The 12,263-nt window shown below is 33.2% G+C and overlaps 1 protein-coding gene across 2 annotated transcripts in view; it reads right to left on the bottom strand.

The window, feature by feature from the left end:
• ATR (ATR serine/threonine kinase) overlaps positions 1-12,263 on the bottom strand; it is a 120,570-nt gene that overhangs the window by 87,012 nt on the left and 21,295 nt on the right. For both annotated transcript variants that reach the window (XM_027544354.1, XM_027544362.1), the window contains exons 5-16: positions 11,714-11,892; positions 10,913-11,104; positions 9,688-9,878; positions 9,066-9,218; positions 8,179-8,371; positions 7,686-7,948; positions 5,768-5,958; positions 5,575-5,675; positions 5,216-5,387; positions 4,441-4,611; positions 2,664-2,858; positions 1,330-1,515 (exon numbers count right to left, since the gene is read on the bottom strand). In XM_027544354.1, coding sequence (XP_027400155.1) covers positions 1,330-1,515; positions 2,664-2,858; positions 4,441-4,611; positions 5,216-5,387; positions 5,575-5,675; positions 5,768-5,958; positions 7,686-7,948; positions 8,179-8,371; positions 9,066-9,218; positions 9,688-9,878; positions 10,913-11,104; positions 11,714-11,892 — 2,187 coding nt within the window. The remainder of the gene's footprint in view (positions 1-1,329; positions 1,516-2,663; positions 2,859-4,440; positions 4,612-5,215; positions 5,388-5,574; positions 5,676-5,767; positions 5,959-7,685; positions 7,949-8,178; positions 8,372-9,065; positions 9,219-9,687; positions 9,879-10,912; positions 11,105-11,713; positions 11,893-12,263) is intronic.

Genomic DNA, 12,263 nt, shown 5'->3' with positions numbered 1-12,263 from the left:
AATTAAGAAAATATGGTGTCACAGATGTCACATAGGAAGGGATGTGTCAGCTGTACTGAAAAAGAGAAGCAACCACTGGATTTGATAGCAGGAAGATCATTTTTGACCTTGACAAGATGAAAATTTCAGTCAGTTCAGTTCAGTTCAGTCACTCAGTCATGTCCAACTCTTTGCGGCCCCATGAATTGCAGCACGCCAGGCCTCCCTGTCCATCACCAACTCCCGGAGTCCACCCAAACTCATGTCCATCGAGTCGGTGATGCCATCCAGCCATCTCATCCTCTGTCGTCCCCTTCTCCTCTTGCCCCCAATCCCTCCCAGCATCAGTGTCTTTTCCAATGAGTCAACTCTTCGCATTAGGTGGCCAAAGTACTGGAGTTTCTTTAGCATCATTCCTTCCAAAGAACACCCAGGATTGATCTCCTTTAGAATGGACTGGTTGGATCTCCTTACAGTCTAAGGGACTCTCAAGAGTCTTCTCCAACACCACAGTTCAAAAGCATCAATTCTTTGGCACTCAGCTTTCTTCACAGTCCGACTTTCACATCCATATATGACCACTGGAAAAACCATAGCCTTGACTAGACGGACCTTTGTTGGCAAAGTAATGTCTCTGCTTTTGAATATGCTATCTAGGTTGGTCATAACTTTCCTTCCAAGGAGTAAGCATCTTTTAATTTCATGGCTGCAATTTCAGTAGAATATTTCAAACAGAGTCAGAGTTGAATGAGCTACAGAATGGTGCTAAATGAGAACGCCAAGACAGAAACCTCTCAAGATATTTTGCTGATAGTACTTTGAATACCTTCAAAGAATGAAGACAATCAAAAGGAAAAAATAGTAAGTCTGAGATTTATATGTTTTTTCTACATGAAGAAATAAAACAGTAAGATGATTTCAGATACAAATTTAAGACAGGGAAAGACAAAAAGGAATATTTTCTAACCTGCCTTAAACCCAACAAAGAATTTAAATATAGTTTAGAACTGATAAAGTTAGTATGTTGTGCCAAGGGAGGGATAGCAGCACCGGGGGAAGCTATGAATATATTCTGATCCATAGTTAAAAGGTAGTGAAGGAAAGTAAACAGCTTTACCCAGTGAAAAAATAAAATCTAAAATCATTTGAAAATGTTTATTTTTCAATCCTAATATGTATGCTGTGACCATGCAATTTAAATAAACAGTCTTTTCAAAACAAAAATTCCAATTTAAAATTTAAATAAATCTCTAGCATTTGGGAAATACACAAAACACATGTTTTTTCAATTCCATAAAGCTACAAAAAGGAGAAAAACAAACCAAAAAACCCATATAATGTATTCCTTACCATAAGTTCAGGTGATGTGATATCTCTTGGACCTTGATATGGATCATCACTAGATGCAAATGAGGCAAGTATTGACAAACCATTGAAAACCTGTTGATAGTGTTCTCCAATACGGAGCAATAATTCATTATGCAGTCCTTGGAAATCTTGTCTCAGCAGGCTCCCCAGTTCAATTTCTGTTTCATTCTAACCCAAAGATACATTAAAAAAAAAAAAGTTGTTTTTTTCCTCCATACTAACATCTTGGAAATAAGCGTATTGATTTTAATATACTATACTTAATCAGGAGCTCTGGATCAGGTGACAAGAATTACTAATAATATTAAAAAAGGCATTGGAAAAGGACTAATCTTAACTTTTCCTGGTAGGTTTGCCATGTACTACAGGTAAAAAAGTGAAGTGATCAGACTTTGTTTTGAAATAAAATTTTTAAAAGGGAGTATGGTTTTTTATAAAGTTTTAGAATGTCATTACATTCAAAGAAATGTAACCCCTGAGAGGAAAATTAGTGGCTCTGCCTCTCTCTGCTTTAGCTTTCTCATCCACAAAATGGAAAAATAATAGTACTTTATCTCACCAGGTAACTGAGAGGAGTTAACGCAAGTGAAATAATCCAAAATATTGATTAGCAAAGTTTCTGACATGTAAGCATTGGAATGCTGTTACCATTCCACTTTCATAACACAGATTTTCTTTCTCAAAATGAATAAATACACTCAATATTCAAAAAGACTCATGTAGAAAGAGATCCATAGCTGGCATATCATGAAATATAGGGAATAAATTAACATTGGAGAAAAACAATAGTTACATATGCATATCTGACAGGTTCTCTTGTTCCCATGTAGCCTCTTATTCCTCAGATTTTGTTGGTACTACGACACCAAAAAAAGCAGCACAGGCTATAATTTTAAATTTGAAAACTAGCAAGAAAGTGGGCCAAACTGTAATCAGAGCACTAAGTAACTAAATTCAATGCTGTCATTATACTACAGTTTAAGGATATTGCCTCTTCTGACAGATATAATTATCTATCATTAGTCATTGGTAGTTCCAATCAATAAATTCTAAAATGAAATTAGTTGAGAAGCTGATCCATGAATGGATGACTATCATATACCATCATGGTAAAACAATAAAAAAAACACAAAAGAATAATTCTATTTAATACTCTCCTTTGGCCCAGGACAATACTTATTTATGTACCACTTGAACTTATATTACCCTAAGATAGATTATAAACTACTCACTCTACTTCTATAAGAATGTCACAACAGCTTTCCTATAATGCTAATTTATACAAAGGAGTAAAACATATACAAATATTCAATTACCTTTAGATAATGAAGGGCACGTTCTAATTCATCCTTGGAACAGGAGCAAACCAAATGGGAAAAAATATACTTGAAGTTATTTATTAAAATCTCTCTACGATTGACATTTAATTGTTTTCCTAAAGTTCGAATGAGAGCAGAAGCTGCAGGGCTTGCTTTGGCAGCAAGGTCAGGTAGCAACACTTGTAATGTTCTCTGAAAAAGAAATACTACAATTACCAAAAAGCATATTTGACCAGGTGATAAAATATTCACATGAGCTATGTACAAAAATAATCAAAAATACCACCCAAATTTGGAGTCCACCTACGACATATCTGAATTCAAATTTACTACTTATTCACTCAACAGACGTATACTGAGCATCTACTATGGCACAGGCACTGCAGATACAGCAGTGAAAAACAGGCAAGGTTCCCGATGGTATAAAGTTTACACTGGAGGTGGGGAGAGATAGAAATAAATAAGCTAATGTTCAAGTAGCAAAGAAAATAATTTCTCATTAGTACATATTCATGCTCTTAATTAAAGCAGAGGTTCCAAGCTTGATTTATTATTTGAGGTAACTAGTATTTAGACAATAAACAAGAGGAACCATAAATACAGTATTTTACCTTCTTCAAATTAAGAAGTTGATGCTACAATATTAAAGAAAACCTTTTTAATACACCGCCATCCCAACATGGCAACAAATCTATTTTGATTTTGGTCTATTTCCTTTAAGATCTTGTTCTTAAATACTATATAAAATTCCAAACATAAAACGATTGGCCTTTCATTTATTCACATATCTAACAAACAACTACTACATGTCAGTGACTATTATAGGCACTGAAGATGTGACAATAAATAAGACCCAAGCCCTACCCTCAGAGGCACTTACACCTTATTTGTGTTATGTCTTTCAACTTAATGTTAATCCAGTAAGACTGGACATTATAAAGTAGTTTCTACCAAGTATTTATAATTATTGTGTTACAGTGCATAATATTTTACGACCTAATTATTAGATACTTAAGTTTCTTCTCAGGGTTTTGTTTATTTGATACTTGGAAAATGCTGCAGTAAACCTCTGTGCTTTGAGGCCCCCAGATGAAATTACTGAATAAAAAGGTTAAAAATATCTTTGTGGTCCTTAGTGTATAGTATCATAAGATTTGTCCAATTTACACACAATTTAATTTTGTTAAAATATAAAATGCTGTAGGGAAAATTTCTACATAGATCATTATTATAATTTATTAACTAATGATAATAAACTTTGCCTTTGGGAAAACATAAGAAGATAACCTACACCATCCATCTTTGAAACCTCAGCCCCACTAATGACTTTTCAAAGGCTTCCCAAACCACTACATACTACAAATTCGATTATCTGAATTCACATGTCATCTATAGCATTATTTTGTACTCCTACTCCTTAGGGATAGATATGATCATATTAGACTTTGCATTACCAACGAAACCCATCATAGCACTAAAGACATAAATGCTTGGTAAATGGAATTAATTAGCATTAATTAATTAGTATTAACTTTTCAAGATAGCTAACCATAAAGAGCAATGACTCAAAACAACACATATTTCACTTTTATAACATAAGTAATATTATATCAAAGTCAAAAGATAACATGTAAATTTGAAAATCTATGGTCCTCATTATACTTGCCAGATAATAAACAATGCCAAATTTTCTTAAAAAATAGAGAGAGAATGGAATAAACACAAAATACTGAACTGAAAACCTCGATTAAGTCAACTATACTTTGCAACGTACAGTAAGGAAACGATTAAGATCAGGAAAGTCAAAAACATTGGCAATTTCAGACAAGGTATTTAAAGCCATTTCTCGCTGGTGAGCCACATCTTGTTTTCGCATCTCAGCATTCTGGCATGGAGTACTAGGAAGTGCCGTCATCTGACTGGAGTGGAGGGATTCTACCAAAAACTAGAGCAAAATGATGTTAGTTTTCACACAAGGAAGAACATTTAACTATTATGTTTTAGGCTAACACAAAGGCCAGTATCAGAGTTCTAAACATATTACCTGAATAGTTCATTTAATTTTTATAACAACCTTAATGAGGTATATATAAACACCCTTTTATAGATGAAGTAACCAGGCTTAGTTAAACTGGAATACGTTCTTAAGGATTACACCACTAGCACAGAGCAAAGCCTGTATTTTAACATTTCCCAACTTTTCAGACTGAACCTTTCTTAAAACAAAGTACCTTATCCATAATATCAAAGCATAAAAAAGTTTATCACTAAAAGAAAGACTAATAAAAAAAAAGACTTCTCTTAATAGATTAACAATAGAGTAATAATTATTATAAGATGATTTTTTCCCCTCTCCCATTTATAGCCTACATCTTCAGACTAGGAAGCTAAAATATAAAATGACAAGATGTAGTGTCTTTTAAATAAACCAAATACATCATTAAAAAAGAAATCTCTCTCTTAAGAAAAGTAAAACATATGTATGTTCTTTTTTTAGCTTTTGCAAAGTAATGCTATTTCCTTTAGTCAAGGCCAGTGCTGAATCTCACCTGACAGATAGGTTTCTTATACTGGCTGAAAAAGTTCTGCAGTTTAACACTTTTAGCCGCAACCAGTGCTCTAATTTCCGTGTACGCTGCTCCAGAGACAGATGCTGACTTGGATAATAAACAGTGCAATAAGTGCAAGAGGGCAAAAGGTACCAAATCTCCTTTTGCTGCCCTAAAATTATTTAAAAAAAAATTATTATCAATGTCTTGAAAATAAAAATCTATAAATAAATGCAAACTGTTATCACACTTCTCTCTATAACATCACAACTCTCATATTACCATTTCTAACAGCAGGTAAACAAAAAAGATGAATGGCCAAAATAAATAAGGAAGTCTACGAAAGCCGCCAAACTTACCTTCCAATATCCCCTGTTGTAAGAATCAAGGTATCCTTCAATTCATTATTTCTTGAGATCTGAGCGTGTGTATATGCTTCCTTCATCCTTAAGACAAAAAGCTAGAACAATAGTATTAACTAGTTAAAGAAATTTTTAGAACCAGGTTTATGAAAATACGTAAAAATAAAAATTTAAACTAAAAGTCATCAACCTCTTTTATAAATCCATCCTCAGCATCCAAGGATTCCAATATATGCTTGATATTTCCACTAAAAGCCACTCTAACATCCTTGTCTGGATCTTCCATTAAATTTAATAAAGTTCCAAGAACCGTTTTTATATCTGTTTCATCTTCTCTAAAATCAAGATGCTTACAAAGATGATGCAGATTTTCTATGAAAGCTAAAAACAAGAGTATATAATACCTAAGTTAACACATTACATTAAAAAGTTGTACTATAAAAATATTGCCAATAAATAATACACTACAAATAACGCTAAGTTGTCTTATAAAATCAGTATTTTGTGTTTAAATTTGTAAAGCATATAGAATTGTGGATTAAAATGAATACGTGAAAAACTAATACCTATCAATTTAAATTTACTTTAAGGATTTCACTGGTGGTCCAATGCTTAAGAATCTGCCTGCCGATGCAGGGGACATGGGTTCCATCCCTGGTCAGGAAAGACCTCACTTGCCACAGAGCAACTATGCCAATGCACTACAACTATTGAGCTTGAGCTCCTGAAGCTGTGAGCCACAGCTTCTGAAGCCTGCCCTATAGAGTCTGTGCTCCACAACAAGAGAAGCCACCACAAGGAGAAGCCTGCACACCTCAACAAAGGATAGCCCTGCTCACCCTAACTACAGAAAGATGGCAGGTAGCAACAAAGATCCAGCACAGGCAAAAATAAATAAATCATCTTTTATATTAGAAAAAATTATTTTATGCTTTTTAGTAAAAGTTTTACATAATTTAAATCTAAAATAAATTCTAGAATTTTTAAAGTTATAAAATGATTACTCACTCAGATTTTTTAAATTACTGGGATAGACTTAAAAGCACATTTCTGTAATGTAAAGAAGTGTGAACAAAGGGAAAGCTTGTTGTTTTTGTTGTTTAGTCACTAAGTTGTGTCCAACTCTTTTGCTACCCCATAGACTGTAGCCCACCAGGCTCCTCTGTCCACAGGATTTTCCAGGCAAGAATACTGGAGTGGATTGCCATGTTCTTCTCCAGGGAATCTTCCCCAACCAGGGACTGAACCCATGCATCCTGCTCTGGCAGATAGGTTCTCTACCATTGAGCCAGAGAGTCTCTTGGACTGTAAGGAGACCCAACCAGTCAATCCTAAAGGAAATCAGCCCTGAATATTCACTGGAAGGACTGATGCTGAAGCTGAAACTCCAGTACTTTGGCCACCTGATGTGACTCACTGGAAAAGACCCTGATGCTGGGAAAGATTGAAGGCAAGAGGAGATGAGGATGACAGAGGATGAGATAGTTGGATGGCATCACTGGCTTGATGGACATGAGTTTGAGTAAGCTCTGGGAGTTGGTGATGGACAGGGAACTCTGGCATGCTACAGTCTATGGGGTCGCAAAGAGTCTGACACAACTCAGTGACTCAATAACAATAATCACTCAAAGCAAGCCACCATCCAAGTATGTGTATATATTTCATGCTCCCAACAAATTTGTACACCATTACCATTGGAAAGTGGTAAAGATAAAATCTATATTCCTCAGGGGGCAAAGTATCAGACTATTTGAAGTTCTGAAGGTCCAAAGCAGTGGCAGGGGACACATTAAGAAGGTCCCTGGGATCACTAAAGAGGATACAGCATACTGAACCTCACAATATTGAACTAAACAATAGGTATGTCCCTTACACTGTCCAATCACAAGAGCATTTTAAAACTCTAAAAATTACTTCCCTTGTTAGTTCTGTGATACAGTCTAATATCAGACATCCTGTTTATGAATAATTACATAAGCACTGAATCTATCAAGCAAGTCTAATTTTTTAAGGCTTCAGGCTAACTATACCATTGTTTTTGTTTTTGTTTTTTTAAAGGAGCTTAAATAGGTTTTAAAATATTAAATAAATCATAACAAACCACTTACCAAGTTTCACTGGGCTAGGTGTTTTTTTTTTCAGTAGGAAAAGGAATGGCTTGCAAACAGAAGCTTTTAGTCGAGAAGATGAACATTCAGGTTGAGAAGCGACTTTTAGGCTCTTACATAAGAGGTCAATATGCCCATATTCAGAGAGAGGTTCTGTTAAAGAACTTGTCAAATAAAACTTGCCATGAAGTGTACAGACAAGCTGACCAAGTACAGATGCAAATTCTTTTTTGACAATGTCAGAATCATCTTTGACTTTATCTCTGGGGGGTGGAAAAAAAGTACTAAATCTTTTGGTTTAATTTTGTGGTCTAAATAGTCTTGCCTCATTTGGGGCAAAAGTACTGATTAAACAAAGAATAGAAGCAAAAAAAACTTAAATTCTAAAACTAAAAGCAACACTTGTTCTATATATCCAGCAATAAACATAAATTTGTATATATGATATCTGTTCAATCAAGTTGTATATTCAAATTAAAATATTAATACATACACAAGAATCTTGGGAACTCTGTTATAAGGATTCTGCTGCTGCAGTAAGATAAAGAATCCATTAATACAACTTGTCCGGATTACTTCATGAGAACTCTGCAGGGCCCAGCTGTAAACTGCTGTTCTCCACTCAAGGTGTATTCTTCTTGGAAACAGAGTTAGAAGAAATACACATCGTGATTGGGCCTGTGGTGCTAAAAAAATTAAGTCTATTAATCAAGATTTCTAGGTGTTAATTTACATACACACACCATACATACTTATTCCTTATTGTAAAGTCAAATAACATTTAAAATACATACAGCATTTAATTAAAAACTCCTTTTCCATTTATTAAGCACGTGCACTAAAAAAGGTCTATGTATAATCTTACAAGTAACAGGGAAATCCAAATTTAAAACTACACCCATCAAATAGCAAAAAATATATATTTGTTTAGGTAGTTACATCTTTGACTTTTTTTTTTGGCTACACCATGCAGTTTGTGGCATCTTAGCTCCCTGACTAGGGATCAAACCTGGGCCCTCCACAGTGAAAGCACAAAGTCTTAACCACTGTACTGCCAAGGAATTCCCTCTCTTTTTTAAGATAGCAAAAAATTTAAAATTTGATAATGCCAAGTGCTGGTGAAGACATTAAACTCATAGTTTGCTAACAGCAATGTAATTTGGAATGACATCTTTGGAGAACAATGTGGCAGAATAGAGCTGAGGATGCATAAATGCTACAATTTACCCCTTTCTACATGTGCAACTCCTTTTTGAATTATTTAAAAATGTACCTTATTTTGTAATTATTAAAAAACAGAAATGATAAGTATTAGAAGTATTGTATAGGGATAAGTTAAAACAAAACAAATCACACATATAGAATTTTGAGACCACTTACAGTAGCTATCTGAAATCCTCTGGCTTAATGTTAGAAGACTGAGGGCAAATGTGGTCAACTTTAAAGAGTCATCATCAGAATGGAGACAAATCCATGGAAGTGAGAGCATTCCACATAAATCTTCCAGGATATGATCTTCAAATGAAGTGTTTACTACAGAAACACACAATAGGTGATTAATGATATCTTTTCTTTAATCATATTTGAAGCTATATCTTCTTTCAATTAAAAAAAAAGACATTCTACACATCAAATGGAATTACAACAAACATTCAATAAACAGGGGTTCTTAACATAAAGATGATGTTCTGAGGTCTGCGAATCCAAAGGAATTAAATGTGACTTTATGAAAATATGCATTTATATTTTTAGTAGCATTCTTTAGATTCTTAAAGTAAAATTTAAAAGTTATAAATAATTTCTACTGACTGAAAAAGAATACTAAAAGTATTATACAAATAAATTTAGAACTTATAAATTACTGATACGCTTAACAGAACTGAAATTAAAAATAAACTTTTGAGCATTCCCAACATTGGTTCATTTAGGCCTTAGGCAGAAAACAAAACCTATTTTCATACTGATTATTGGTTATTTTGATCTGTTGCTTTTTTGTACTCACCTTGAATATACATCAAAGCATCATATATTTTTACCACTTTGTCAATAACTGTCTCCAGATCAGGTTTCTGAACAGATTCTAACAAAGTCCTACAGCTCTTAAGCACCTTTGTGTAAAAATCCACAGACATCCAAGTTATCATTACTGAAGGTTTCTTCTTACACTTCTGTTGACAGTCCTTGAAATTATAGCTGCAGTTAAAACATTTTTTAAGACAACTAAAATGAATTTTATTATAGTCAAAACTAATATTGTAGTAAGCCAAAATAAATTGAGTATAAAACTAACCTAAAACTTTAAACCAATTCAAAGTAAATATGCATATCAATTAATATATCATTATTATTTTAAATTTAATCTCTTTATGTCAGTCTAAAGCACACAGGATTTGGTAATTAAAGTTAATCTATGCTATTTAAATGTGATACCACCAGGCTTTAAAATAACAGAAGATACAGCTGTGTAAACCCTTTCTTAATAATAGGACAAAAGCAGACTTTGTCCAAATTAGCTATTACTTTAAGTTATCTCAAATTTCAAATTTAAGGCAATCTGAATTAATACAGCTTATTTAATCTCCTTCATAACTTTGTATTAGCTAGTTAAGAGTGACCCAGGAAAATTAAAAGATTAAAAAAAAAACAGTGAATCAGGAAACACGGAATAAATGATCATATAAAAAATTATCAAGGAGTGTTGGTCTATAACATGGCAGTAAAAAATAAGACTAAATCTTCAGAGAGGGTTCACACTTTATCCTTCTGATAGAGTAATTAACCTATATTAACGCTAAACTAAAAATATCTCTAATGAGTTTTAAATTCCTGCTTTTATCATCATTAAATTCCTACTTTTATCATCAAAGGGAAAAGTTCTTTTGATGAAATATTTGGCTTGAAGAGCATTGAATTTTGAGTTGTATAAAAAAATGTTCTACCTTTCCACCCCAGAAAATTAGTTCAGGCTTCAGACAAAAAAGAGCCTCAATTTTGAATGTGTAGAGGACATAAAAACATTTACTTCACAGAATTGTTGTAAAGATTAAATAAGATATGTATAGTACTTAACACAATATCTGGCATTTAGCAGATGCTCAATAAAAAATAAATTTCTCTTTCACTGAAAAATTTTGTGTTCTAAGGTCACAAAAATCAAGTGAATAAAGAGGTCTTCTAAAACACTAAATTCAAATGTATTACACCCAGAAAATACAAGTTGTTTTTACCAGTCCATGTTTTGATGAGAACAGTGAACAGTACACAGAGCAGTCAGTTGTAGAATGACGGCAATTCCTTCTAAAGTCTCAATAATAGGATTCTTCACATTATTGGATTCAAGGAAAATTTGAAGGTCCTCAGCCTTCTGTTTCAGTGCACTCCATAATATGCTCTTTTTGTTTATATCCACATGTTTAATTCTGTAATTAATTATAACCAGAGTGTAAAGATTCATATTCATATGAATTTATATAATCTTGCTCGTACATGAAAAATATTTTAAACAAAAGGCGGCATGGCATGGCAACTACTGACATTTTGTTTGTTTTTTGCTATACCATATGGCTTGCAGGATCTTAGTTCCCCAACCAGGAATTGAACCCAGGCCACGGCAGTGAAAGCATTGAGTCCTCATCACTGGACTACCAGGGAAATCCCTACAACTACTGAAATTTATAACAACTTTTACAGTTGGCTAAAATATGGGAATTCTTTGGCTATATTACAAAAAAAATAATTTGCTAACTTTTAAAAAATTGTTGATAGATGTATAGTCACAGAGATTTTTTAATGTATTAAAAAGTCAAATCAGGCAAGTAAAGACTTTTAAGTAACCATATTTAGTCATGGAATCTTTTATACTAAAATAGACTACAAGAACTATTAGACTTTTTAAGCACTCCTTCGACTACTTAAAGAAAGAAAAAATGTTCTTGGTGTATTTAAGGCAAAGCACTTAAATAAAGGTGGTTTTTTAAGTCACTAAAGTTCTATTAAGTGGCTAAATACAAACTGAATGAAAGTCATACTCCTCAGTCTGTTTTGGTGCTCTTTTGGAAGCGTTTAAAGATGAGCTGAGTCGACGCCTTTTGGGTGACAGTCCATTGCTATTACTGCTGAGGTCTTCCTGTTGAATTTGGCACTGAACTTCATCAATGATTTCCATACTTTCCATTTTTAAGGCTGCATAAAGTGGGCCCAACAAATACTGAGAAAGCAAAAATAATTTAAAAAACTATTTCTTAGAAAATAAGTTTATATGTATTATTCATAGATAGCAAAAATGCATTAGGTATTAAGATTCCAAAGAAGGTAAATTATTTTCAGAGTCTCATCAAGCAAAACAAAAACCTAAGTTAATCTAATTATTTCACAGTATATATATAGACACATATATAGCTCTATATCTAGAACTACGGTTCTATAGTTTTAGAAGGCCTAAGACAAATCCTTCTATAACTTGTTTTCCCTTGACCAAAATGCCACAAAGAAAAATTCTACAAGGAAATGACTAACTTCTTTTATACAACAAATCTAGCAAGATTTACAGATAAAGTAAAATATTATTACATATAAACT

Source organism: Bos indicus x Bos taurus, chromosome 1, assembly GCF_003369695.1.
Source record: "Bos indicus x Bos taurus breed Angus x Brahman F1 hybrid chromosome 1, Bos_hybrid_MaternalHap_v2.0, whole genome shotgun sequence".
Taxonomy (NCBI): Eukaryota; Metazoa; Chordata; class Mammalia; order Artiodactyla; family Bovidae; genus Bos; species Bos indicus x Bos taurus.
This window is presented reverse-complemented; position numbering and strand designations above follow the sequence as displayed.